A 27962-nucleotide genomic window follows, 5' to 3' on the forward strand; every position below is an offset into this window, starting at 1 on the left:
TGAGACACCCTGTATGTTGGGTCGGTGCGCGAGTTAAGACTTATTTAGCTTTTGTTGCTTATTTTGGTAGATTGGGTAATGATACCCATGCTTTTGAATACATTTATTTGTACTTATTGGTTTGTTATTTACATCAATATTCAACCTATTAATCTAATTAAATACACCCCATACCTGTCTTATTGTACAAGCGCACCGCTGATTGAGTGACGGGTAAGTGCCGTTATATAAACGTTTGCGCAGGGTCCTCGGATGACGTCCCTGTTCCCAGAACTCAGAGAATGGACGACAATGATATGAACTGGCAGTCACAAGGACTCCCACACACACCGTCCGATTCTGGTCAATTCACAACCTCGGATTGTATGGATTCTCCGACACACTGCAGAGTGAAGGGGAGACGCTTCATATAGCCTCCGAGTTTATAAAGTTAGGCGTGGGCGAGTGAACGAGTGAAAAACACAGGTAACCGTGACCGGTGAGTGAGGGAGTGACTGAATGGGTGAAAGAAAGTGAGATGGAGCAGGATGGGGATAGAGAGGTAATAAGCATCGCAAGGGCCTAATTGGCCCAATAAAATGGGGATCATACTACCAGAGGAAACAATATAAGGCCATTGATGTAACTTTAGGCTCACAAACCTACAGCTCACATCACTTGTAGGTATTTCAGTCATATATGTATTCCAAAGAAATACAAGACGCACGGCATGGTGCAAAAGTGGTTACAACTGAAAGCAATCACCCTGAGAGAGCAGATGACGTGCCTGAAATCTAATGACAATGCCAAAGTTGTTGTTTGACTCTCAAAACATTTCCTTCAAACTCACAAAGACCGGTAGTTTAATGCTTCTGCATTACACCGGTGTGCGTCATAAATTCACAGCGCCGTCGGGCGGAGCTGCTCTTGTCTGTGCCACTGACAGGCCGAGCCACTCTGGGCCGACTCTGCACCGTCCGCTGACACTGCGCCGGTCCGCCGAAATGTCAGCGCCGAGGCACCTGACAGCGCGTCACCCGGACTCGGCCAGTATACTCTGATTCAGCCGGACTCGCTAGCTCAGTCAGGCACGACCGCACGACTGGTTCACTAGGGTTCAGACGTCCTGTGATGGTGCGAGCTCCGGGTGTAGTTATTCTGCTCTGCTCTCTCATCGCCACCTGTCTGGGACAGGTGCTGTGGTTTGGAGGCGGGTAAGTGTCGCACTGTCGAGCTATGGTCCTCTGTATGGGACAGGTGCTGTGGTTCGGAGGCGGGTAAGTGTCGAGCTATGGTCCTCGGACAGGTGCTGTGGTTCGGAGGCGGGTAAGTGTCGAGCTATGGTCCTCTGTCTGGGACAGGTGCTGTGGTTCGGAGGCGGGTAAGTGTCGAGCTATGGTCCTCTGTCTGGGACAGGTGCTGTGGTTCGGAGGCGGGTAAGTGTCGAGCTATGGTCCTCTGTCTGGGACAGGTGCTGTGGTTCGGAGGCGGGTAAGTGTCGAGCTGCTGTCCTCTGTCTGGGACAGGTGCTGTGGTTCGGAGGCGGGTAAGTGTCGAGCTGGTCCTCTGTATGGGACAGGCGCTTTGGTTCGGAGGCGGGTAAGTGTCGAGCTATGGTCCTCTGTCTGGGACAGGCGCTGTGGTTCGGAGGCGGGTAAGTGTCGAGCTATGGTCCTCTGTCTGGGACAGGTGCTGTGGTTCGGAGGCGGGTAAGTGTCGAGCTATGGTCCTCGGACAGGTGCTGTGGTTTGGAGGCGGGTAAGTGTCGAGCTATGGTCCTCTGTATGGGACAGGCGCTGTGGTTCGGAGGCGGGTAAGTGTCGAGCTATGGTCCTCTGTCTGGGACAGGTGCTGTGGTTCGGAGGCGGGTAAGTGTCATGCTGCTGTCCTCGGTATGGGACAGGTGCTGTGGTTTGGAGGCGGGTAAGTGTCGAGCTATGGTCCTCTGTCTGGGACAGGCGCTGTGGTTCGGAGGCGGGTAAGTGTCGAGCTATGGTCCTCTGTCTGGGACAGGTGCTGTGGTTCGGAGGCGGGTAAGTGTCGAGCTATGGTCCTCGGATAGGTGCTGTGGTTTGGAGGCGGGTAAGTGTCGAGCTATGGTCCTCTGTATGGGACAGGCGCTGTGGTTCGGAGGCGGGTAAGTGTCGAGCTATGGTCCTCTGCCTGGGACAGGAGCTGTGGTTCGGAGGCGGGTAAGTGTCGAGCTATGGTCCTCTGTCTGGGACAGGTGCTGTGGTTTGGAGGCGGGTAAGTGTCGAGCTATGGTCCTCTGTCTGGGACAGGTGCTGTGGTTCGGAGGCGGGTAAGTGTCGAGTTGGTCCTCTAGGACAGGTGCTGTGGTTCGGAGGCGGGTAAGTGTCGAGCTATGGTCCTCTGTCTGGGACAGGTGCTGTGGTTCGGAGGCGGGTAAGTGTCGAGCTATGGTCCTCGGACAGGTGCTGTGGTTCGGAGGCGGGTAAGTGTCGAGTTGGTCCTCTAGGACAGGTGCTGTGGTTCGGAGGCGGGTAAGTGTCGAGCTATGGTCCTCTGTCTGGGACAGGTGCTCTGGTTCGGAGGCGGGTAAGTGTCGAGCCCTGCCTTGGACAGGTGCTGTGGTTCAGAGGCGGGTAAGTGTCGAGCTATGGTCCTCAGATAGGTGCTGTGGTTTGGAGGCGGGTAAGTGTCGAGCTATGGTACTCTGTCTGGGACAGGTGCCGTGGTTCAGAGGCGGGTAAGTGTCGAGCCCTGCCTTGGACAGGTGCTGTGGTTCAGAGGCGGGTAAGTGTCGAGCTATGGTCCTCTGTCTGGGACAGGTGCTGTGGTTCGGAGGCGGGTAAGTGTCGAGCTATGGTCCTCTGTCTGGGACAGGTGCTGTGGTTCGGAGGCGGGTAAGTGTCGAGCTAGGGTCCTCTGCCTGGGACAGGTGCTTTGGTTCGGAGGCGGGTAAGTGTCGAGCTGAGCTGTCCTCTGGGACAGGTGCTGTGGTTCGGAGGCGGGTAAGTGTCGAGCTGGTCCTCTGTATGGGACAGGTGCTGTGGTTCGGAGGCGGGTAAGTGTCGAGCACTCTGGTGGTATGGTACTCTGGGACAGGTGCTGTGGTTCGGAGGCGGGTAAGTGTCGAGCTATGGTCCTCTGTATGGGATGCAGGTGCTGTGGTTCGGGGGCGGGTAAGTGTCGAGCTATGGTCCTTTGTCTGGGACAGGTACTGTGGTTTGGAGGCGGGTAAGTGTCGAGCTATGGTTCTCTGCCTGGGACAGGTGCTGTGGTTCGGAGGCGGGTAAGTGTCGAGCTATGGTTCTCTGCCTGGGACAGGTGCTGTGGTTCGGAGGCGGGTAAGTGTCGAGCTGGTCCTCTGTCTGGGACAGGTGCTGTGGTTCGGAGGCGGGTAAGTGTCGAGCTATGGTCCTCTGTATGGGATGCAGGTGCTGTGGTTCGGGGGCGGGTAAGTGTCGAGCTATGGTCCTTTGTCTGGGACAGGTACTGTGGTTTGGAGGCGGGTAAGTGTCGAGCTATGGTTCTCTGCCTGGGACAGGTGCTGTGGTTCGGAGGCGGGAAGTGTCGAGCTATGGTCCTCTGTGTATGGGACAGGTACTGTGGTTTGGAGGCGGGTAAGTGTCGAGCTATGGTCCTCTGTCTGGGACAGGTGCTGTGGCTCGGAGGCGGGTAAGTGTCGAGCTATGGTACTCTACTCTGGGACAGGTGCTGTGGTTCGGAGGCGGGTAAGTGTCGAGCTATGGTCCTCTGTCTGGGACAGGTGCTGTGGTTCGGAGGCGGGTAAGTGTCGAGCTATGGTCCTCGGACAGGTGCTGTGGTTCGGAGGCGGGTAAGTGTCGAGTTGGTCCTCTAGGACAGGTGCTGTGGTTCGGAGGCGGGTAAGTGTCGAGCTATGGTCCTCTGTCTGGGACAGGTGCTCTGGTTCGGAGGCGGGTAAGTGTCGAGCCCTGCCTTGGACAGGTGCTGTGGTTCAGAGGCGGGTAAGTGTCGAGCTAGGGTCCTCAGATAGGTGCTGTGGTTTGGAGGCGGGTAAGTGTCGAGCTATGGTACTCTGTCTGGGACAGGTGCCGTGGTTCAGAGGCGGGTAAGTGTCGAGCCCTGCCTTGGACAGGTGCTGTGGTTCAGAGGCGGGTAAGTGTCGAGCTATGCTCCTCTGTCTGGGACAGGTGCTGTGGTTCGGAGGCGGGTAAGTGTCGAGCTATGGTTCTCTGCCTGGGACAGGTGCTGTGGTTCGGAGGCGGGTAAGTGTCGAGCTATGGTCCTCTGTCTGGGACAGGTGCTCTGGTTCGGAGGCGGGTAAGTGTCGAGCTATGGTCCTCGGACAGGTGCTGTGGTTCGGAGGCGGTTAAGTGTCGAGCTATGGTCCTCTGTCTGGGACAGGTACTGTGGTTTGGAGGCGGGTAAGTGTCGAGCTATGGTTCTCTGCCTGGGACAGGTGCTGTGGTTCGGAGGCGGGTAAGTGTCGAGCTATGGTTCTCTGCCTGGGACAGGTGCTGTGGTTCGGAGGCGGGTAAGTGTCGAGCTGGTCCTCTGTCTGGGACAGGTGCTGTGGTTCGGAGGCGGGTAAGTGTCGAGCTATGGTCCTCTGTATGGGATGCAGGTGCTGTGGTTCGGGGGCGGGTAAGTGTCGAGCTATGGTCCTTTGTCTGGGACAGGTACTGTGGTTTGGAGGCGGGTAAGTGTCGAGCTATGGTTCTCTGCCTGGGACAGGTGCTGTGGTTCGGAGGCGGGAAGTGTCGAGCTATGGTCCTCTGTGTATGGGACAGGTACTGTGGTTTGGAGGCGGGTAAGTGTCGAGCTATGGTCCTCTGTCTGGGACAGGTGCTGTGGCTCGGAGGCGGGTAAGTGTCGAGCTATGGTACTCTACTCTGGGACAGGTGCTGTGGTTCGGAGGCGGGTAAGTGTCGAGCTATGGTCCTCGGACAGGTGCTGTGGTTCGGAGGCGGTTAAGTGTCGAGCTATGGTCCTCTGTCTGGGACAGGAGCTGTGGTTCGGAGGCGGGTAAGTGTCGAGCTATGGTCCTCTGCCTGGGACAGGTGCTGTGGTTCGGAGGCGGGTAAGCCCAGAGTTGCTGGAACATAAGCCGAGTATGATTTTCATCAAAGGACGTTTTGCAGTACGGTAAGTCAGAAAGGGGTGAATAAAGTGAAGCTCTTCAGGTTTAGCGATCACCGGTGCAGGATCAAAATTGAATCCGTTGAATAACGGGTGTCTACTAATTTTTGGCACAGAAGTTTGATTTATTTTTATTTACACTGACGTCACCCAATGTCACTGAATTTTTTTGCATATGAAGATAAAAAAAATTAAAAAATTAGTAGACACCCGTGAAGCATTTGTGTATGGAATGCTGATATGATTATGATTACTGAGTGTTTGGTTTTGCCTCCTTCCAGGGGAGTCGGTGGCAGCCGTGATGCAGAGATGCTGCCTCCAAGTGAGTAGCTCGTTCGTGCCCGGTTGTTTGTTTGTGGTGTGGAAGCAACAGGTATATGTAGGTAGGTATGTGTATTCATGTGTGCTTGCATGTGTCGTAGCTACGCGTACAAACATGCGTACTAACATAAGCTGACGAATGTTTTGTATAAATGCGATTTGATACGCGAATCTTAAATCATATTTGTTGTCTGTCTTTTGACTGTTTGTCCTTTAGGTTGTGTCCTTTCCTATATTTGCCATCATCAGGTCCCCAGGTCACCAGCTAAACGATTTTTTACTATAAAGGTTTTTTTTAAAGAATGCACCAGTAGAAGACTAAAACAACCAAATGGTTTCGATTGCCCCATACACTACCTTACCTTGGTATGTACCTATTGTTTTTAGAAAATGGATAGACACCAGCGAAGAATCAATGGCCGAAACACTTCCGCTATCTTGTAGAACCCAGTCCTGTTGGCCGCTACCTAGCCCACTGCTCAGTGCTCGCCCAATCACGTGAGACCAGGCGATGTGTTGTACTGTGATACAAGAGAGTGGGTTGGCTGGGGTTCCTGGCCTAATCCCACTAAAAGGGCGACATTCGGGAGCCGGCGAGCACCATGTAGGGAGATGCAGCTTCACGCTGCCCAACCTCACAGATAACAACCCGACCGCCGACAGCTAACTACCCTGCATTTCTCGGGGGGGGGGGGGGATCTCGCTTTATTCGATTTTCGATCGTCCCTTATCAATTTGACTTAGTATATTATTCATGAGCAAGTCTGGGTGCTTAAGTGGCCATGAAATGCATTTCAGAACAAAAGCACAACATTCCGCAAAATACGGCATAGCTGAGTTATATTTATATCTAACTCTGAAAAAGATCGGGCGAAAAAAACACAGAAGTGTCTTATCGATGTCCCCCTCGAGCTAAGATAATCTTTACCGCTACATATCGCTACGTCATTGTCGTTACATGAACGGCCTCGATACACGACTCTGTCTCTGTGCCCGGGCGGACCCAGGTCACCAGCGCGGCGCCGGCTGCCGAGCGCAGTAATCCGACCCGGGGCTCGGCCACCGCCGCCGGCGAGGCAGCGAGCGCTGCGCACCAATCGGACCGACCCGGTCACCGGACGCCCGACCGCCCCAGGGGGATCAGACGGCTCTGATTTCACGTAAAAAGCCAGTCCATCGAACCGGGAGGAGGGATACTCGCAATCAAACCCATCTCTTATCCGGGTCGGGTCCCTCTCCACTGCCGCTGGCATGTTGAATGATGTTGGACGTTGGTGTTCGGTTTGGATTTTCACTGTTCGCTGCAGATGTAGGTATGTGATCCGCGGGACCTTACACACCGAATATGGATAGTGAGGGCTCCAAACATGTCATACCACGTCAGGTAATTCACAATGCTACCGTTAATTTACAGGTTTTCCGAGGCAGGGAGGTGGACCCGGAGGATCGTACCGTCCCAAAAGAGACTACGGTAGCAGCCCGCCGCCGCCGGCACCCAGGAGGGCGCCGCGGCCCTCCCCTGCGGCGGCGGAGGGCAGCCAGACCGGCCGAGGGAGGGCCGCTGGGGACAGCCGTCCTGCCTTCTTCGGGGACGCCGAGGGAGGTGGAAGACCAGCTGCAGGGAGAGGTGGAGATGCTGCTGTCACAGTCGGCGCACAGGGACGAAATACTGTCGTGATCAGACAAAATAGAGGCAGTGTTCCTGTTCACACAGCTGCAAAAAGGATTCCAGTCGTCCAGGGAAGTGGCGGAAGGGTTCCAGTTTCAGGCCGTAGAAGAGTTCCTGCATTCGTTATAAGGAATGGAAGACGTATTCCGGTTATTGTTCGGAGAACAGAAGGAAAGATTCCAGTTATCATACAGAGCGGTAAGAGTCCCAATGATTACCTACCCAATCCAGGGTTCCTTGACATTGGACAGGAATACGTAAGTGCGATGCGAGTGCTTCATCAATTTGATAGCTCAAAATTAGATGTAGATAAAAAAAAATATTTAACTACCTACTTATTTAACTACTACTTACTTCTATGTACGATGGCCCTCACGGTCCCTGCAACGCGCCGGGCTTTTTGCTCCGAAATGCGCTCCAATGCATGACCAGTGACCGACTTAGTATTTCAGCTAATCTATTGACGAAATATATGATGTAGGTATCCTGCGTAAAGGCTCAACTCAGTAGGCGGAACTATGGTCAAGCGTACCCATTTTCGGGAACGCATTTTCGTTCCCATGTTTGGGAACGATAAACCCAAATATGGGAACGCCATGTAGGCATTAGTTAAAACAAGAAAAAGAACCGTTAAATGACGTCCAAAAAATATAAAACGATCGTGAACCACCTGATATTTGTCTCAATATTGTTGGGAAAGAGTTTGATATTGTAAGGCCCATCGTAGTTTCAAATCGTTCCCCTATTTCTAAAGCAGTCCATCATCCGGGCCGCGAGCCCAAATTTGGGAGCGCTCTCGTACACTGGCGCTGCAAGCGTTCCTTATTATGGGAACGGCGTACCCAAAATTGGGAACGATTTCACCGACGCCTTTCAGGGGCTCTTTTCATTAACAAGCATCACGTCCAACGCCGCAAATTATTGTTAACGCAACAATCATCAGATGACCTTTCCGGCAAGACCGTCGCATGTTTCGTCCGGTCTTCTGCGCTTTTATTCCCGTCGATCTCGCAGCGGGCACGCCCCCCCCTGCAGGATTACGTAATTCACAACGCTCAGCGATGTTCAACAAGGTCTACCATACCTATATCCACCGTCCGCGCCGAGGGTGGAGACATGTCAAGCACCTGTCTGTTTATCACCGATAGTTGACGAGCACAAGGAAGTATCCAAAAATGGGAACGCTGAATATGTTACACCCTCAAAACACCTAGTCCCAATGAAAATCTAGTTTTTTCCTTTCTTGATGAGTGTAAGTGGCAAAAGGCCTGGTAGGATGGGCACGAGGAATGATCGAAATCAGCATAAAAATTATAAATAAGTCACACAGAGCGACCTATATCAGAGAAATTCCCCCAAAACGATCACCCTTAGAAACACGGAAGACAAAAAACACGCTCATGACGCTCCTTATAAAACAACTCTAAACAGCTAGCATCCAAATAAAATATGTGTATCTTGGATGATATAATACAGCTGAATAATTTTAAACCACTGAAACTGAGTTAACAACAGTAGTTCGGTAAAATCACTGACGTTCCATGCGGTCGTGCGCCCCGACACCAAATGTCACCAATATTACCCCCGGACTGTCCGCGTGTTCGCTTGCATATGTCAGCATCTGGTGTCGCTAGTATGAAACTTCATAACCAGGCGAAAATTATTATACTTGACCTCAAAATGTAAAAAACGCTTCATTTTCCTTAAAATTGCAAGTTAAATGTAGTATAACCCATGTTTTCACCATTCCGTCATTTAAAAAAATCATTAAAAATATCATTCGACGGTCAATTTCCTTGTGCAACGGTCAGATTGAAGATAATTTTATAGAGATTTAGTAGATACTTAAATTAGCGTGCACTTTTTTGAGACGTGATGCACTAATGAGTTTTAGTGGGCGAACGGCCGAAAAATTACCTTCCGTTCCCATAAATGGGAACGCCCGTTCCCATATTTGGGAACTCCGTTCCCAAAAATGGGAACGTTCCTATAATTGGGTACTCATGACCATAGTTCCGCCTACTGAACTGGCTATCGATGATTGCTGTTCTTGTGTGCCCGTTTTCAGCACTCACTATACGGCCGTATCTGAAATTTGCATTGTGCCCTAAATCCTTTGTTCCTAAATATTTAAATGTTAAACATATTTATGCATCCCCTGAATTGAAAGATAAGTATGTGATAAAATATGTTCTGCATCCATGACTTATGGATTGCAACAGACACCATAGTTTGCGTCATCGTTATTAACTGCGTCCCTCTCAGTCTCAGGTTTCAAACGTTGGGGGAATGTTATGATAGACTAGTTCTATGTAACATCATACAAAAACTGAACACACGATACGGATTACGGATTCATATTGTGCCCATTCCCATAGACCGTCATTTACGCATACGGGCAGCTCTACGGTGTTATGATGAAACTAATTCAGTCTGGCGTCATCGCCATATTCCTGTCATTCCTATGCTGCTGCCGTATGACGTATGAGCCCAGTAATATAGCCAGCTGGTTATATGGCTAGATTACAGGTAACAGGTTGATTGTAATGTGAATATTTTGTAGCCACGCATTTGTTTGGAATTGAAATTGTATTTTTTTAATGATTGGATTACTTCATGTGAGTTTCGTCGATGATATGGACGAAATGGGTGTTTTTCCCGTTGAAAGTAAGCTGCATGGAAGTGGCACAAAAAAGAATGCATAGTTTTACTCCGCCAGTGCCATCTGCCAGTTACTGCCCAACTGCGAAGTTAATCCTGGAGGCAATTAGCGTATCGTTTATGACCTACAGGAGCTCCGGAGCCCGACGGAGGTGTCGATGACTCTCACAATCGCCGAGAGGGGGACGGAGAAGACAGGGCGGCTCGCCGGCCCGGGACCACCGGCAGTGGCGCCGTCGACCGAGGGCCAGTCACAGGTCAGAGCGGCAGTGGATCCTCCGGTAGAAGGGTCAGCACCAAACCGCCCGTGGCGAAGAGAAAGGTCGGTGAACCCACAGTGGCCAGACGGAGAGCTGCTGATAGGGACGCTGCTACGAAGCCCGCTAAACATGCGGCTGGAGCTCGAACACCAACTGTGGTGGTCAGACGCGTGCAGCGGCGCCGACCCGTGGTGGTGAGGAGGCGCTTCATACAGATCCCCTTCTACGTGGGCCGCCGCCGGAGGTCCCGGCGAACCCCAGCGTCTGGTGCCGGCGGTAAAGGCTCGTCCCCGTCCAGCTCCACGCCGGGGGCGGGTCGGGCCGCTCCGACTCCGGCCGGTCGCAGGGTGTACCCGGTGGTGGTGCGCGCCGTCCCAGGAGGGGTGGTGCGCCGCCAGGGCTACTTTCCCTCGGTGAGCGCCAGCCGAGGGCGCAGCAGCAGCTCCCGCGGCAGCCCAGGGTCCGGCGTAGACGACGGATTGGTGGAGAAGAAGGAGGCGGTGGTCAGCACAGGAGGCGGCCGTTCCACGGCTGGCGGGCCTGCCGGCAATAGGTGAGGGCTGGGGAGTCGCCTGCCTGCTGCTGTATTACTTGCTGCTTGCATTCTCCACATACAATTTAACCCGCGCACCGACGGGGGGGGGCGGATATCCGCCCCCCCTGAGGTTTTTCGCCAATAGCGGAAAAACCGCGGCGCGTAGCGCCGCGAAATTTGGTATGACTATAACCTCATCAATTTTACACATGGTGTGCAAGTTTGAACCTCCTACCTTTCAAGGTCAGGTCACCAGGTCACTTTGAATGACCCAACCTCAAGTCACTTTTTTGCAACTTTGTCACCGTGCCAGAGCTACAGTAGATGTCGGAGGCCTTTGAAAGTCTCAGGATGTTATTAGGTCATTAGTAGCTACAATTTGTATATCTCGGAATTTTGATATCGGTGACCTAAGGTCAGGTCAATTTCGCGACCTCCCCATTATAAGTCAATGGGGAAAAAATCAACTCCCTGTTTTTACCACTAAAACGGGTCGGAATGGCCCCATATACCATACATGACTTCATATATGACCAACCTTCACTACCTTGAGGTCTGTTTTGCTGTTGGGCAGCTGTGAGGTCATGTGACGTCATCAAAGGTCACCAAAGGTTTTTGGCCAATAACTCCGTACAGAAACAAGATACAGCCGCGTGGATGGTCTCATTGTGTTCAGCTCGTCAAGACGCATCGAATGATATACATGATGACCTCGAGGTCACGTGACCTGAGGTCAACCTTTGACCTTGACCTTTCGAGGTCAACATATATATCATTCGATGCGGATTGACGAGAGGATCACGATGATGCCCTTAGTTTGTTCCTATCTTGACTAATTCGAAAGTTATTCGAGAAAAACTCTCTCCATATCTAGCGCCGCCATTTTGACTTTTTCGACCCCTGTGACGTCATCTTTGACCTGACCTGTAAATGACCTTAGTAAAAATTGTAGATCTTGACCGTGCGTATCCGATGCCGTTTACCGCTTGTCGCTATCTTGCTTCGTTCTCGAGATCTCAGGGGGGGGCGGTCATCCGCCCCCCCCCGTCGGTGCGAAGTTGGCGCAGACCCCCGTCGGTGCGCGGGTTAATTTTAACGATGGCTTTGGTTATACAGTGTGCCAAAGTGGTTGCAAAACTATTTTTTAGACTCTTACTAGCCGTGTATTTTGCAACAAAAAGCCGACGCCATTAAGCTAGAAATGTCTAAAGTGAAACATTTTTTTACAAGGATCATTGACCACACACGTAATAAAGTGTCGAGGTAAAAGGGTTCATTATGAACAACACAGCATTATGAGATAAGTACCGCAAAATTCATGCAATGCAGTTTAAAAATTCGCGGAGCAGTGGAATTTAATTACGTGTAGACCGTAGACAAGGTGATAGGACTCACTGTTTTGTTGAGACATGAAAAAAATGAAGATAAAACGAATAAGCTTTTACTGGTGCCATCTCCTTTTAATTAATTGTTTTGAATGACCTCCTAACAAATTTAAGCTTTTTCATTCATGTAGGGGAAAGTGGGTGTATTGCGCCCTCCTAACCAATTGCGCCCACCAACATTCCCACGAATTCAATGGCATGTTTATAATTTTGTGTTCGAAAACAATATTTTCACCACCTGATAGTTCATTTTATGGCCCAAGCTCTCCGACGAAGCCAATCAGCAGGGCTCAGTTACGCCATCAAAGATATTACGGCGTTTTCTTAGCTTTTTTGCAGTATTTTGAACCGTTGGCTATAAAAATCTGTGATACGTGTGTGATTTTCAGAGTGATATTTAGAAAGAAAGCCCATTTTTTCATTATATTTCACTTAAACAGTAAACTACCTTCAGCATATTTATGACAACTTCTACGCTTTTATTAAAAAGTACCTCAATTCTAATTGCGCCCATGGCAATTGCGCCATGGGGGCGCAAATAGAATAATGGTGTAGCTATTGTATCACGACAGTATGAATGCACCATTATCTGATTGCAATAAAGAAGGAGTTTAATGCCAGGCAGGGGAGCAGCCCGCTGTCGCCAGTCCGCAAATTATTTCTCTCGTCAAACTTAAAATGCAGCTGCCATTTAGGTTGCCAACTTGTGGTGTAATTGACAAAATACGGCATTTTCAATATGGACTCGGGCGTGAGAGGTGACAGCTATGATCAAAAAGTAAAAACTGATGTCAACAAGTTGTCGAAACGATAAAAATTAATAATTTTGAGAGAAACGATTGAAAATTTAACCATACTTTCACATATATCTAGTCTGTTACATAAAACGTTTTCGTTGCACTTTTACAAACATACGGACACATGTAAAGTTATTTACCTGGGCAAAAAACATCGCTATTTATATCTACATTTATTATTTATCCAGCCTGATTAACATTATAAATGTTTAAGTAAGCCGCAATGACATTACACTGCCGGGGTGTATGCATTCCGTCTCATTCGCTTAGCCATGTTTAAGTAGTATAGGGCGCAATTGGATTCTAATTGCGCCATCCCCCTGGCGCAATTTACAGCAGTTGTCGGTAAATGCGCCCTTTTGCATGTTTCTGAAAAGCAGCTGTCGGAAGCACACGAAACATTCTTAATTGATCGGGAGGCTCTTAAATCGTAGCTAATGAGTTCCTCTTTGAAGTGGTTACCAGTGCATGCTTATATCTCCAGCGGTTTTCTTACAATTAGCGTTTTTCCTTAAGGTGGCGCAATTCACCCTCCTTCCCCTATATTTTATACACACAAAAAATAGGTACATATGAATGTAAAAAGTTTAATTTTGTTAGGTCATTCAAAACAATTAATTGATTGAAATGTCGTATATTCAGCAAGCACTTAACAATGAAAAAAAACATTTGCTTTCACTACATCACCTTCATCAAAATCTTTATCTAATTGTTTTGAAATGTTGTTCCTTTAAATCATTGTCAGAACGTCCTGTGCAGACCAGCCTAGCCGGTCGTCCCGGTCCGTACAAAACTTTGGTCGGCGGCACCACAAATAATGAAATATGTTACTTTGATAGCAAGTAATGGCTTACATTTGTAGGTCCTGATTGATGTCGCCGTTCTGGGTAGTTCGTAGCTCTGATGTGTGTGTTATACTGAGCCGCTGCCAGTAATCATTGCCACCTCATTTCCAACTCCACAACTTTCCGCAAACTCGTCGAAAGTTGAACTCGCAAATCCATCGTGGTTAAATGTGTGAATGCATCATTAGTCGCAAAGGCTAAGATAGGTCTCGTCATTGAGCGAGCATAGCGGCGTGTCTTCAGGGTAGGTACACTACTTAAGGTATTTACAGGTAAACTGTACATTGTACAAGTGTGTTTACAGTGCGCAGCCACTCGTTTTATCCATCAGATATCGCAATTATCCTTATCCATATCACAATCATAGCATATGTCTAAATCAGTATAAACGGGTAGATTGCATGCTTCTCAAGAACATTATCATAGACTTCTCAGTATACACCGGTCAGAGCAGTAGGCCTACGTGCACTGGTGTGCACTTTGGTCAGTTGCATAACATATTGACGTCATGTTCATTTTGACAGGAGTGTTATTATCGAGCTTCCACTCGGTAGCTGGTTCATATTCCCACATCCAGATAGGCTGGAGTGTTGTAATATGGCACTGTTTCGTATCTAACCCTGGACCACCCCGTGTCCCGTCTGCAGGGGCAGCGGGGGCCTCTCGGGCCCGCGGGGCGTCTACCGCGGCAGCTACCCGCAGTACCTGGCTGGGGTCGGCGGCACAGAGAAGGGCGACCGGTCACCTGGCGCCAGCGGCACCTCCGGTTCAGGAGACTCCGGTAAACGGTGAGGCTGGTAGTGTGAGCGGCGGAGAAGGGGGGGGGGGGCACATGAGTGGAGAGGGTGATGGTAAACATTAAACACAGTTGTAGGGAAGGAGCCAGAACGGAGATGTGTATACTATTACTATACAGAGAGCGGTAGGCACTAGGTAGAGAGATGGAGAGGGAGACGGTAGGCGAAGAGAGTGGAAAAGAGGGCGGTAGACACCAGACAGAGAGGCCAGGCACAGAGCCCAATCTCACTCCCGTTTTCTGCAATAATGCTCTGAACAACCAGACGTATCTACCCGAAACGTTCACCATAGGTAGTTTCGGCTGCATCAATATAGCATCTTGTGTAGAAAGGATATTTTGTAGCTTCCCGGGTCGCTTGAAAATGATATCTGAGCAACGTCATGCTCGGTCGACTTTGACGCAAAATAAGTTTCCACGATAATCGCTGTCGCGAGCGCTGTATCTAATTTAGCACTAATTTATTTGCATGAGATGATACAGTATACACAATAGTGCAAACTAAAATTCAGCTCCATGTCACTTGCTTATGTGACCGCCAGAGCCTTAGCCCGCGTCCCGCTGGGGGGGGGGGGGGCAGAATCTGCCCCTCCCCTTTTTCGCCAATGACTTCTAAACGCGTTACGCCAGCGACGTAAAACTTTCAAGTACCTTATCATACATCAATTTGACACATTCCCTGAAAATTTGAGCGAAATCCGTCGGAAAATTTTTGAGAAATTGACGTTTTAGTGACGTCATGTTCGCCATTTTCGCCTCAAAAAACGGCAAAATTTCAAACGCCACTAACATCTTCATTTGTAAAGGAATCAAGACGTAACAAAAAATATTATGCGCGATTCTACTTTGTCTATCAAATGGCTTTCTCGGTTTTTTGAAAATTTTGGCCCAATTTTTTTTTTCTTAAGAAAACTGACGTTTTTGGGAAAATAATTATAAAATCCAAAATTTTGAGTGTATAAAAAAACGGAATATATGTCAGAGAACTGGTCTATGTGCACCTACATACCCATTTTTAGAAGAATCAGTTCAAAAATGTGGGAGTTATTCAAAATTTTATGACGTCACGACACACAAAAATTTTGAAAAATGATTTTTTGGGAAATTCTAGACCTCGTACGGAAACAAAAATAGCACTATTCGATTCGCCGTGAAAAACTGCATCAGATAGATACCTTTTCAGGCCTTAACAACCAACTTCACAATTTGACCTCACTTGACCTGACCTTGACCTTACCTCGACCTGAAATTCATCCAGAGGTGGTCCAGATCACTTATTGAGTGTGCCTATTGAATTCTATGAGTAAAATGACTCATAAAACATGCGTCGCACATGCCCTTTTCTATATTTTGTTTTTGGCGACCTAACCTGACCTGACCTGACCTTGACCTTGACCTTTGAATGACATTGTATGCAATGAATATTGTCTTGGTAGTCTAAAAACACGTTTTGGGCAATCAGCCTCAGTTTATTCTTCGGCAACTACGGTGCAAGGCCGATACTGTAGAAATTGTACTGTACTTGCATTTTGTACCCTTGACCTGACCTTGAACTGACCCCTGACCTACTTAAGCAAAAAAAGGGCTTTTAAGATCCGCCTTGTTGAGAGCTTTCGATTGCCGTTTTCCCCGTCTTTCTACGACCATCGGTTCGGAAGTTAGACAGGGGGGCAGATCCTCCCCCCCCCCCTCCCAGCGGGGCGCGGGTCAGGTGTGAACATGCCTACATGATTATTGTTTTTACTTTGAACTGACCTGTGACGTCATAAATGACCTCGAGGTCAGCAATATTGGCTTTTGCCCAACATCTTTTCCTGGGCTATCAAACCTCCTTTGAATTTTAAAAATCGGACTAGTGGTTTCGGAGATAGAAGGGGGAGAGTGAGACTCTGTAGAGTCCCCGCCAATCACTCGCGTTATGGACTAGGTACAGGCCATTCACGCACGGGATGACAGCAAAGAGGTGTAGGGGAGACGACAGACAGAGAAGTGTTCAGGGGAACCACATGCTTATGGAAAGTACAAGAATGAAAGACTCAAACGTTTCGAACCGTCCAATATCTGACTAAAGTTATATCAGCTGATTATATTAAAGATTAAGAATTAAGATATGTGATATACTAAGATATATGATAAGGCCGCAATGCATTATCAATGGGTAAAAACAAATAATTTCGAACGCTTTCAAACCCTTATCTCTCCAAACCTGCCACTTCAACAAAAGCGGCTTTCTGCAATACCTTCCATTCTAGCCTCACTTTTTAATCGGGCAGGCTTTGAACTTTTCAAACGTTCCTTTGATTCTTTTAGCTGAGGACTGAAGTCGTCCCTAAGTGAATGCAGCAGCACCGGCCAAAATACCTTCAAATTAGACGACTCTCGAGAGCAGTTCACGCATTCTTGCATACTTACAGACGCTAAATGGTGTGCAGTGGTATATGAAACTCTTCTATCAACGCCAGGGATGGTGTGGCAGACGTGAAAAATGTCGCCATCTCGATAAACCGGATGTTTGAAAAACGACGCAAGGCGAGGGAAAGAATGGTAGCAAAAACGACTCTTCCAGCTCAAAGTAGGTACTTTTTCATCCCCGACCGCACGAACGTGTTGCATCATCTATGCAAGGTGTCACCAAAGCAAAGCATGTACCCTTACCTTTAAAGGGAGATAATGAGCTTTCTTTTTTCTTAAATAAAAATTACTCGACATCTATACTATTTCTACTGTAGTTTCTATAAAATATGAAAATTTCCTAACACATTTTCGTATGTGACAAAGGTTTTAATTTTTGCAAAAAAGAAGCAGTACTTGCAGTACTTGTAACACCCACCGAAATGCGTTGTCCTTCTCTATAAAAAGTCGCAGTATATGGCGCTTTTGTTTCAAACAGCGACGCTTGGGTTTTTGCTTATGTTATCGCCTTGTCGTTGCTTGGTTGTAAGGATTCTAATTTGAATTAGAGTTAATTCGGTTTAGAATTAATTAGATTCTAATTCGGGGGTACAGTCACCAGCACTTGCTACCCATCACCCCCGGACGGCGGGGGAGCAAGCTACCACCGCCCTTGCGAGACTAGCGCCGCCATGCGCCAAGAAGTGGAAACACCACGTGACTGAGGCCACGTGAGGGCAGGGTCACGTGATGGAGGGGCGGAGCATAATAGCTTTTGCGCCCGACACTAACTGAAATGCGGCGCTGTGATTGGGCGCCTTAGCATGAATGAAGCCCCGGTGCCAGAATCAGCCGTTCGCCTTATATGGAAGGTGAGCCTGTGCGTTTCACTGTTCTGTGTTGGTTTGAGAGCCACGGCACCATACGAATTGTGAGCCCCTTTGAACGGGTCACCGCCCGAGGCACTGAGGCGACGGCTGTGCCGGGCAAAGCCTAGCCTGGTGGGAGATGTGGGCCAGGGAGAGTGCGATCGAGCAGCCACTGGGACGTGAATTGGTATTAGATTATCTAACCACGACAAAAGATGTCAGCAGCCTCTAGACAGTGTCTATGACACGAAAAGTTTGACAGACAACGTGGGCAGTGCCCAATCAAAAGCTACTAAACGATTCAGTTAAGAAGTTGGCGAGATACCTAACCAGACAAAAAAAAAATTGTAATTCGATTTTGATTGAAAAATGAAATACAAGCCCGCTGTGATGGACCAAAAAAGGAGCAGAACAGTTCATACAACTTCTAAAAAGCTCAACGATAAAAATTTAAAAGTTGAATGTTAAAATTCAGCCTGCGTGTTTAAACTCTGGTCCGGCGCTGGCAGGAAGCTTATATTGCCACTTGCAATTCCACTACGTTGTAATATAACCAAGAGTTATGTGAGAGCAACAACTGAAAGCCTCGAGCCCCGTTGGGGGGGGGGGAGGGGCGCGACACAGCCCCCTCTCTCCTTTTCAGTCGATATCTCCTAAAGTATAGCGTAGGTCGCCACTCGCCACCAAACTTTCAAGACCCCTCCGGGCATCCTTTTTACACCTTGTGACCAAATTTTTCCAGAGAAAGGTTAGTCACAAATAACGTCAGAGTGACGTCATATTATGTCATTTTCGACCCAATAGAAAGGTTTAGCGGGAAGAGCTGTCACGCTTGAAGATAACAAAAAATATTCCAAGATAAAAAAGATGTAAAATAAGCAGCGCTACAAAACTGCTAACTCTGATTTCTAAACAAAAATTGAGTTCGACCATCAAAACTATAGAACTAATAACACCCCGAAAAAAACAACAACCTTCCAAATTAAAGCTGGCATATATGTTATAAAACTATCTGCTCTAGATATGCCAAACTTAAACTCGATAGCTCCATTCTTAGCAAAGTTATGGCAAAAAAATACTACTCAAAATGTATTACGTAAAATTTTCAAGCTCAATTTTTAGCGGTCACAGAACACACAGAGCAAGCCTAAGACCACCCTTGGATTTCCCGTGATGAGCTGCATCGAATAGATACCCCTTTTATGCAAAATATCAACTTTGAAATTTAACCTTCTTTGACCTGACGTTGATCTGACCTCCACCAGAACGTAATCTAAACCGGCCCAAATGGCCGTCTAGCCCAAAACATTGCATTTCAAATGTAAAATTGACCATAAAACATGCATCACGCGACCCTAGCAATTAGCATAGTTGGGTTCATATTGTGACCCTTAGTGACCTGACCTCTGCCACCTGACCTGGCATTAGTGACCTCTTTAGGCAACATATGTATTGGGCAACCACGCTCCATCGATGTTTTTCGATAACATGCCTTTTATTTGATGTGTTTACTGACTGTAACTCATTCCTTAGACTAAATCGGTGAAAAAATGCAACCTTTGACCTGACTTGTGACGTCATGGGTTGCACCTAGGTCAACGAAACCTTGGTGGGGCTATCGAACGTTCTTCGAATTTTCAAAATCAGTCGGTAACTTTCCGAGATCTCAGGCGGAGGACGAAACGGCTGCACCACCCCATCAGGTGGTAAGGGTCCGCCAATAGCCCAACGGGGCGCGAATTATTTACTCATTCATACAGTGTCATCTATTTTGAGAACACCTTTCTCACGCCATGATATGGTCCTCTCGTAATAGATCGAGATGAAGAGTGTTTTCACGCCTCCTTATGCAGTGCACGGCTCTAGCATCATTGAGTTATCAACTGTCAGCGGTTTTCGGACAATGAAGGAAGGCTTTTGGTCGTTTTTAGGTCAGATCTTGGGTCAGATCATTTCAGTGGCGGATCCAGATGGGAGGGTATGAGGGCCATGCCCCCCCCCCCCATTGGGCCTCCCGGGGGCACCATCACGGATTTTTTTTTTTAATTCATCATGGAGGTCACCGACGGGAGCTTTAACCCAGAGGTCTCCTAAGGGGGCACCATCCAGGTCTATCGGAAAAGGGTACCGTTTTCGTGGTCTCCCGGAGGCCCATTTCTGTCCCTCGCCTGGGGCTTTTAGTTTAATATTGTCCATCTATTTCCATCCCAAGGTCCGCAGGGGCACCATCTCGAATTCTCAGGGGGCACTATCCCGAGTTCTCCGCGGGCACCATCCCAAGGTCGGAGAGGGCACCATCTCGAGGGTTTGGGGCACCATCCCGAGGTCTCTGGGGGCACCATTCCAAGTTTCCAGGGGCACTTTTCCGAAATCCGAGGTCTGAAGGAGCACTCTCCCCGAGTCTGAGGGGGCACCATCCCGAAGTCTCAGGGGCATCATCACAAGGTCTCAGGGGCACCATCCCGAGGTCTCAGGGGCCGTTTGATCCCCGCCGTGCTGGGGGGGAGGGGGCGTTTTTACGCCCCCATAGGTTTTTTCGCAAATATCTCAAAATAAGAAAATTTCAGATCCCGGTCATTCAAGGTCAGGTCACCAGGTAACGTCAAGTGACCTTACCTCAGAAAAAAAAAAGTTTGAAAGCTCGCTGTAGCTACACCGACTGAGCGATCACAATTGAAATGAGCCTCTTTTGGACGAATGTCGTTCTACACCCTCTCAAACATCGATTATAGGTTCATATGTAAACATGACACACTGAATCGGAAAATTGCACATGTGCCCCCTTTGTGTGCCCCTGAGGTCATCTCAGGTGATGAAAGGTCTTCAGCAGTTTTTTTACTATAACTTTTGATTTGACAGAGACGTGCTAGAGCGGTGAAAACACGGGGGCTAAACCGTTGATCTGAGGTCAAATTTGAGGACATGCTGGCGAAAGAGCTATCGAATGCGCTTTTCCACGGCGCTATAGCTCTATTGGTTCCAGAGTTAGCCGTCGGGTGTTTAAAGGTAGTGTGCCACCTTTGAAAGATTTCCCATTTTATTTTTCCTAGGATAAGAAGCTTCTGTTTTTACCTAATATCGCAAAAAAAAATCAAAAATGGGCCTGGAATAGTGCCTTTTTCGCCTAAAAGTTTTTCGGTTTTTAGATATGTATAACAACTGTAGTGGGCTCACCTGCAAACAGGCGTCGGGCAACAATCGCGAATGCGGCGCACTTGTGACAATAAGCAAAGGTCATTATAGTGTTACGACCATACGACGTACGGGAATGAGTTATCAGCTGTCTAATCGTAGACAACACAATGTCGAGCCTTAAACTGTAAGCCCGTATTGTATTGTTTCTTTTATTTGGCTGTCGAGCATTATTTATGGTTTGAAATATGATTTTATGTAAAATAATTGATATGAAAAAGCCGTCTTATAAGTTATGACCCCATTTCACCACACGCAAGTGGCAGAAATGACAATGATCAGCTGACGCATTTTTCTTGGCCGAAGTCAGAGCGCGCGGCCCGAGGCACCACGCGTATTTGGAAATTCCGACCTCGACGAGCATCAGAAGCCACCTAACAGGCGTGTTCGAAACCGCAGGAGATGATGATGAACGGGTTTATCGAAACTTGATTGGATGAGCATATCGGTAATAGCGATTTCAGTGTGTGCATTTATTGTTCATAGTGGTGTGAAATGTGGTTGGGGTACGACCGACAACCCGTCGGGGCGAATTTCGCACTGGGGTACTCAAAATTTGAAGAATTTAAGACGTTTCCATGAGTTTTGAAGGTATGGATAAGTTCTAAAAATCCGGTTCTCCTTATCTGGGCCATTAACTCCATACGGTCCAAGAAAGCTGGCACACTACCTTTAAAATCGTTGAAATCGACAAAATTTGACCTATGATGAACTCTGGTTATCTGACCTTTGCCCTGCCCTTAAAATGACCGAGTGTTTTCCTCCTTATTTTTGACGCTCTTTCGATACCGCGGGTCGCTACGTGACCCAGGAGCCGAGTTAGACGGAGGGGCGTGAAACGCCCCCCCCCCCCCCTCAGCACTCGACGGAAAGTTCATGCCATCAACACGGCGCGGGTTAATTGTTATGTTAGCTAGCTCCTGTTGTAAGCTGTGGAGTCGTGGACCTGATCTTGAAGGAACTGGGCCTAACATTTTCATAGCAAACGTAAAACAAATGTTTAATAGGTTGTGCAAAAAATAGCATCTCTTTTATGAAATATTTGCGAAACCCTCAACAGCATCCCTATTAGTGCCGAACTCCCAACGACGACCATAAAAACGTCCCCATCCCGTCAGCGTGGGTTTATCTAAGGGTGCTAAGATTTAATTTTCAATCCGGGGCTGAAATGATGGAAAGCAAATTTAAATTTTACACACGAAACAAGCTGACACAACTAAATATTTTCTCTCTCGCTCCCTCTCACTGATTTACCCATTACCCTCTTTCTCATTTTACCCTCCCTGGTTTTCCTTTTCTGCATCACTTTTCTCTCCTCCCGTCCTTATCCCTTCCCTCCAGTCTTTCCTCTCTCCCTCTAGTCTTTCCTCTCTCTCTCTCTCTCTCTCTCTCTCTCTCTCTCTCTCTCTCTCTCTCTCTCTCTCTCTCTCTCTCTCTCTCTCTCTCTCTCTCTCTCTCTCTCTCTCTCTCTCTCTCTCTCTCTCTCTCTCCCTCCCTCCCCCCCTCCACAATATTCTCGACTGCCACAGCGTTGTAGAACTTGTTTCCAGACAGGTCCAGCCGCTCCGCACTCCGCAGGCCCCAGCCCACACGGCTCAACCGCCCAAACACCCTCCGGCGGATGACCTGTGACTTCGGCGACCTGACCCCAGCCGACCGATCGCGTCCCTCTCCACGCCTCCGCCCCGCTTCCCCCACTACAGCTGCGTAGTAATTGTAGCGTGTGCAAAGGTCACGTGACATTATTTACTTCTGCGGTTTGTTCGGCTGACAAGAGATGGCACTAGTGGTCTGTGGATCAGAGGCGGGGCTAGGTTCTACGACTTCTTGGGGCAACTATAGGGCAGAAAAGACGTTTTTTGGCTCCTCATCCCAAAATGCTTCGAACATACAAAAACAAGTTAGATATTCGAAAATCGGAGGAACAAACCGATCGTTTGACGTATCTTGCTCGACTGAGAAATGATCGGTCCTCAAACTACTGAGCAAAAACGAGGTGATTAGTAGCAAGTGCTGGTGACTGTACATAGTGCCTACTCTTCTTTGTTTCCAACATTATTTTGCGCCACAAATGAACGGCAAGCGCCAGAAACGCAGCCAAATCTTGCGATTGCGACTACGAAATTCATTATTTTGGCCTCAGAGCCTGAAGCGAAAAATACAAGCATATTTATTTCAAAAAGACTTCAGGTTTGTCGAACGGTGTTATGAGAATTTTGATAACAGTACTGCATAAGTTTTTCAGTGATGCCGCAAAAGTGTTGTATCTATCTTCTTTTATTGTGCAGTCGGCGGGACCGATTCAAAATTGAGTCGTTGCTACTAAAATAGCAGCATATGGCGACAGATGATGAACAGGAAAAATAGTTGCGTAAATTTAGACATAAACCACCCCCAAACCATGAATATCTTTTGAAGGCACTATAGACGACCATTAACTAACTAGATGTGATGAAGATCAAATGTAAGGAATACGCTCATTTTACAAAATTACATGCAAGTACCAAAAAGTGATGTAAGTATTTATTCAACGGTCATTTTCAGCGCTCCCCGCTAACGTGACTTCAAGTTGAGATATTTGCGGCAAGGTACCGAATTGAGCAAAATGGTTTTAATTTACATTATAACTTGTTGTGTTTTGTCAGAAAATGGTCCTAACTCAGATTTTGGGGAAAAAGGTCATAATCTCCCTTTAACGAATAGCAGCTCAAAACTTATCGGTATGGTGACAAACCTCATTCTTCATTGGAAACTGCTGTCAAATTTACCGAACTTCATGTTATTTGGGAACGCACTGTATTGTTGTCTTACTACGCGCAATTTAGACCTACCTATGTAACTCTCGCCCGTATGGGGGCGGGGGTCGAACGGACCCCACCCGCACGATTTTTCGCGAATAACTCGCGTAAAAAGCGGCCGATCGCGATGAAACGTTCAGTACCCTCGCCTTAATCAATTTTACACCTACCCTAAAAATTGTTTGATCCTGTTCCAAATGAACTTTGACCTGTGACCTACTTTTCGAGACCATGTTTGGCCGGAATCGTGATTCGGCGCATGTTGGATTGGCCGCGCGTTTGCGGTCTTTTCAAGGTTTCAAGCGTTAAAACATGTAATATGATGTTGGTTCCATGCATAAGGGTGGGTGTCAAGGTCACCTGAAGGTCAGGTCATGTCACTGACCTTTGATGTCCTCGGTTCACTTTTTCGGGTTTTACATGTTTCCAGGCTAGTTTTTGGAGCTGAATTCGAATTTAGCAACCATTTGAACATTTACGAAGTAGTTTTGGTGCCTTCGTAACATGTTACGAAGCTGTCAAGAGGCAGTTGACACCTACTACAAATACCCGGCGGCAGGACCCCTACTGGTTGACCTGACCTGACCTGACCCGACCTGGTCTAAATGCTTAAAGACATCATCTGTGATCAAGACTAACATGATATTCTTGATCGACACCCCGAAAACCATAGTAGCCACGCTTTACGACGTTCTAACAGGTCCCGATTTTCCCGACCTTTGGGTCATTGACCTGGTCTGGAAGGTCAACCAATGACCTAGAACCTTATCATCGGCTTCGTCTCGTCACGGGCAACACGCTCGTTTTTTCCGCGAAGCTCTAGTTTGATCGGGGGCGAAACGGCAATGGGGGAAGGGGGTCCAACGGACCCCCTCCCCCTTATACGCTCGCGGCTGGCAAAACACCAATACGAGCGAGGGTTAACCCGCGCCCCGTTGGGCTCTGCCGAGCAACGCGCCCCGTTGGGGGGGGGCATTTTGCCCCCCCCCCCTAAGATCTCGAGAACCACGCAACCTAGCGACAAGCGGCAAACGGTGTTGGATAGCCCTATCAGGGAACTACCTTGTGACCCAATTTTATTGACCTAGGTCAAACCGATGACGTCACAGGTCAGGTCAAAGGTCCAATTTTTACCGTTTACAGGCATTTCAAGGAATGCGTTGTAAAATCGAGTAAAATGCATTTCAATGAAAATTATCGATGGAGAAATGTTCTTCAAAGTTCAAACACATATTTTGCTATTTGAGGTCACTGATACCAGGTCAGGTCACAGAGGTCAGGTCACGGGGGGGTCACAATATGAAAGTGTAGTGTGATACATGTTTTATGGTCCATTTTACATGACAAATGCGATTATGTGGGTCAGGCAGCCTTTGGGGCCAGCTTAGGTCACGTTTTGGTCTAGGTCAGGTCAAGGTCAGGTCAAGGTCAGGTCAAATTAGGTCAAATTTCAAAGTTAATATTTTGCATAAAATGGGTATCGAATCGATGCAGCTCGTCACGGGGAGTTCAATGGTGGTCTTTGTTTTGCCTACGTGGTCTAGAATCGCTAAAACATGAGTTCAAAAATTTGACGTCATCATTTTTGAACAGTTTTTTCGCTATAACTTGGCCAAAAAACGAGATATTGATCTGAAATTTGGTATGTATATAGAAGAGCGCAGGGACTATCACATATATTCCGTTTTTTCGAAATTCGGAAAAATTTGGGATTTTGTTTTAGTTTTCTAAAAAAATCAATTTTTTGAATTTTTAGGGTCGAAAACCCAAAATTTTGAAAATCCGAGATAGCAGTTTTGTAGCGCCGCTGTTTGTCTACTAGACCATATAAAGAACTTTGAAATTGCTTGATAACTGTAGATTTGGTAAGCGTTTCAAGATTGCATGTTTTTTTGCTCATTTTTGCTCGAACATGACCTCAGTTTGACCTCAATAACTCCTGACCTAAGGTGACCTTAGACTTAAAATTTGTTGTGAAGATGTCAAATTGATGCCCGGGAAGGTACTGAGAATTTGGCGGCGCTGCGCGCCGCCGTTTTCTTGCTATTCAGGAAAAACCACAGGGGGGGGGGCAAAATGGCCCCCCCAAACGGGGCGAGGGATCGTTTCAAGACTGTATAAACCAGTAAAACGCCTTTTGGGCGAAGAACGAGCGAGCGAGATAGTGAGCCCTGCACGTGCGGAAGGGCGAGAGGGTACTCCCAACGGGCTTGTGCAAAGCACCCTTCTAACCGATCGCTAGCGGTGTGCCAAATTTGAACGCAATCGGCCCAGCCGTTCCTGAGATCTGGAAGCGGCATTTTGCACGTGCGCACGTGCAAACGGGGTCCAAACTGACTTTTGCACGGCACCCTACTAACCGGTCCCCAACCGTGTACCAAATTTGAGCGCAATCGGCCCAGCCGTTCTCGAGATCTGGAAACGCCCCCTGCACGTGCGCACGTGCAGTAGCACCCTAACCGCAACACATGGGAATGCATTGCCTGGTGGTTGCCTACCTGTATGCCACGTTTCAGCAAAATCGCCCCAGTAATTACCGAGTTACTAAAATGGGAACAAATTTGGCACCTCTTATTGTTGTATTTTGCACGTGCACTGGGGGTCACTCACATAGATCAAGAGTATCCGACCTTTGGTAGAAGGGATGCAGCTACCCTATAAAATTTACCGCAAGTCAATCGTTTAAGCCGCGGCTGAGATATGGGCCTCTCAAAATCACTACTTTTGCAAAACTGCTTGAACACCCTTGACTTTTCACGTGGCACGTGCCACGACGGTCACTGAGATGTATCAAAAGTAGTCAATTACGGGGTAGAAGGGATGGGGCTACCCAGCAAAAAAGACCGCAGGCCAATCGGTCCAGCGGTTGCTGAGATATAAGCCTCTCAAAAGCGTTACAGGCCGGGCCGGGCCGGGCCGGGCCGGGCCGCTCATACTGAGATTTTTCCGTTATATTGAAATGACTTCGCTTCGCTCGCTGCGCTCGCTCGCTCGTAATAAAAACTTCAGGTGTTCTTATAGGTAATTCGTTAGCCCTATATCAAAGTGTACCCTCTTGTTATTTAACAACTACATAGGTAACTACATACGAACAAGTTCTATTTTTAACGTAACATTAAAATTGACGAAGGAACAGCAGACAAACAGAGCATATTGGAACCTCAGAACACCTTGGGAACTCAGTGCATTTTTATCTGAGACTCGTTTATAAAAAATGTAGTGTAAGTTTTATAAGCAGGAATGGCAGTGTTTTGTACAGTTCAGCGGCAAATACGTGAAGCGCCGCCGGTTGTTTCAGAGCGTCCGTCCGTCACCTTGTGACTCTGACGAAACAGCTGGCTGCACGACAGCACAGTGCACCACGGCGGCCGTCACAGCGCCGAGCAACTGAAGTGATGCGACAAACCGGTGCACCGCGGCGGACCGGTGCACGAAGCGCTCGACCGGCAAAATGGCGGCGAGTGTTGCGGCTAGAATAGTTGTTTCCTTGTTTTTTTTTTTTTTGTCATTGTTTTATTTTACAGACCGGAGTGAAGTGAACTGTGGAGTAGCGCCAGCAGTCAAACAGGAGTGAAACCTGACCTGCGCCCATGTGTCAGGCTGTCAAGTTTGACAGAAAGCCCGCAGGAGCCGCAGTGGTTTCCAGGCCTCACTCGAGCGTTGGAGGCCCTCCTCGCTGGCCTGCCATAGTGTCGAAGGCTCCATAGGCGGTCGCCCGTCTCCGCTGGAAGCTTTCATTGGAACAGGAGCTCTTTGGACGGGTGCCCGCGTCCCGGAGCGCTTTGGGACGGCGGCGGCGGACGGCTGGCCCCCGCTGTGAATTGTGCTTGTTTGCTTGTTCACCAATGAGAAGTCGCGCGCCGCGTGCGATATAAGTGAATGGTGGATTATGGGATACCACAGATAAGTGTGTCGGTTAAATAGAATAATATCGCCTCATCGCGTTAAGAAACTAAAAATGTCAGGCATTGGAAGATGAATGCAATTCATTGCTCTCAAACTTCATTATCTGATGCTGTCATTTTGAAATGTTATCGATAAAATATTTGACAACAACGCTGGAAGAGCTAAATGCCCATTTCTCGTTTACCTTATGCCGATGTATGTTTTTTAGCCTAAGCAGGTGATTTTGGTACTGCTCAATGCCCGCTGCTGCTCTGTGTTGTAGGTATTTGAAAAACATTTTCGGCCCTAGTGCATTTTTTCAACCAACGTGGAGGTCTTCGTAAAAAAATATTCGTTAATGCAGTGGTTCAAATTCAGCGATTATTTCATCGTTACCGGTGTCCGGTAAATACAACAGCAGTTCGGTAATACATAAGTGTCATGTCAGAGCAAGCATCACAGATAATTTTAAAATAAACGTTTTGTTTGCA

The 27962-nt window shown here is 48.0% G+C and overlaps 1 protein-coding gene across 1 annotated transcript; it reads left to right on the forward strand.

Annotated features, from left to right (window-relative positions):
• The first annotated feature begins 908 nt into the window (after positions 1-908).
• Positions 909-27962, forward strand: LOC122391643 (translation initiation factor IF-2-like). Its single transcript, XM_043385759.1, has 6 exons — positions 909-1193; positions 5349-5389; positions 6803-7255; positions 9850-10531; positions 14188-14328; positions 26885-27962. The coding sequence occupies exons 1-6, from the start codon at positions 1111-1113 to the stop codon at positions 27063-27065; spliced, it is 1581 nt and encodes a 526-aa protein (XP_043241694.1). The 5' UTR covers positions 909-1110; the 3' UTR covers positions 27066-27962.

Source organism: Amphibalanus amphitrite, unplaced genomic scaffold (genome assembly GCF_019059575.1).
Source record: "Amphibalanus amphitrite isolate SeventyFive unplaced genomic scaffold, NRLGWU_Aamphi_draft 000447F_arrow, whole genome shotgun sequence".
In the NCBI taxonomy this organism is placed as follows: Eukaryota; Metazoa; Arthropoda; class Thecostraca; order Balanomorpha; family Balanidae; genus Amphibalanus; species Amphibalanus amphitrite.

What these genes read in the sequence shown, in the direction of transcription:
- LOC122391643 (XM_043385759.1), top strand. Translation starts at nt 1,111, where the DNA reads ATGGTGCGAGCTCCGGGTGTAGTTATTCTGCTCTGCTCTCTCATCGCC. An exon ending in TCCAGTTATCATACAGAGCG is followed by an intron (nt 7,256 to 9,849) that starts GTAAGAGTCCCA and finishes TATGACCTACAG; the next exon opens with GAGCTCCGGAGCCCGACGGA. An exon ending in TCAGGAGACTCCGGTAAACG is followed by an intron (nt 14,329 to 26,884) that starts GTGAGGCTGGTA and finishes CGGTTGTTTCAG; the next exon opens with AGCGTCCGTCCGTCACCTTG.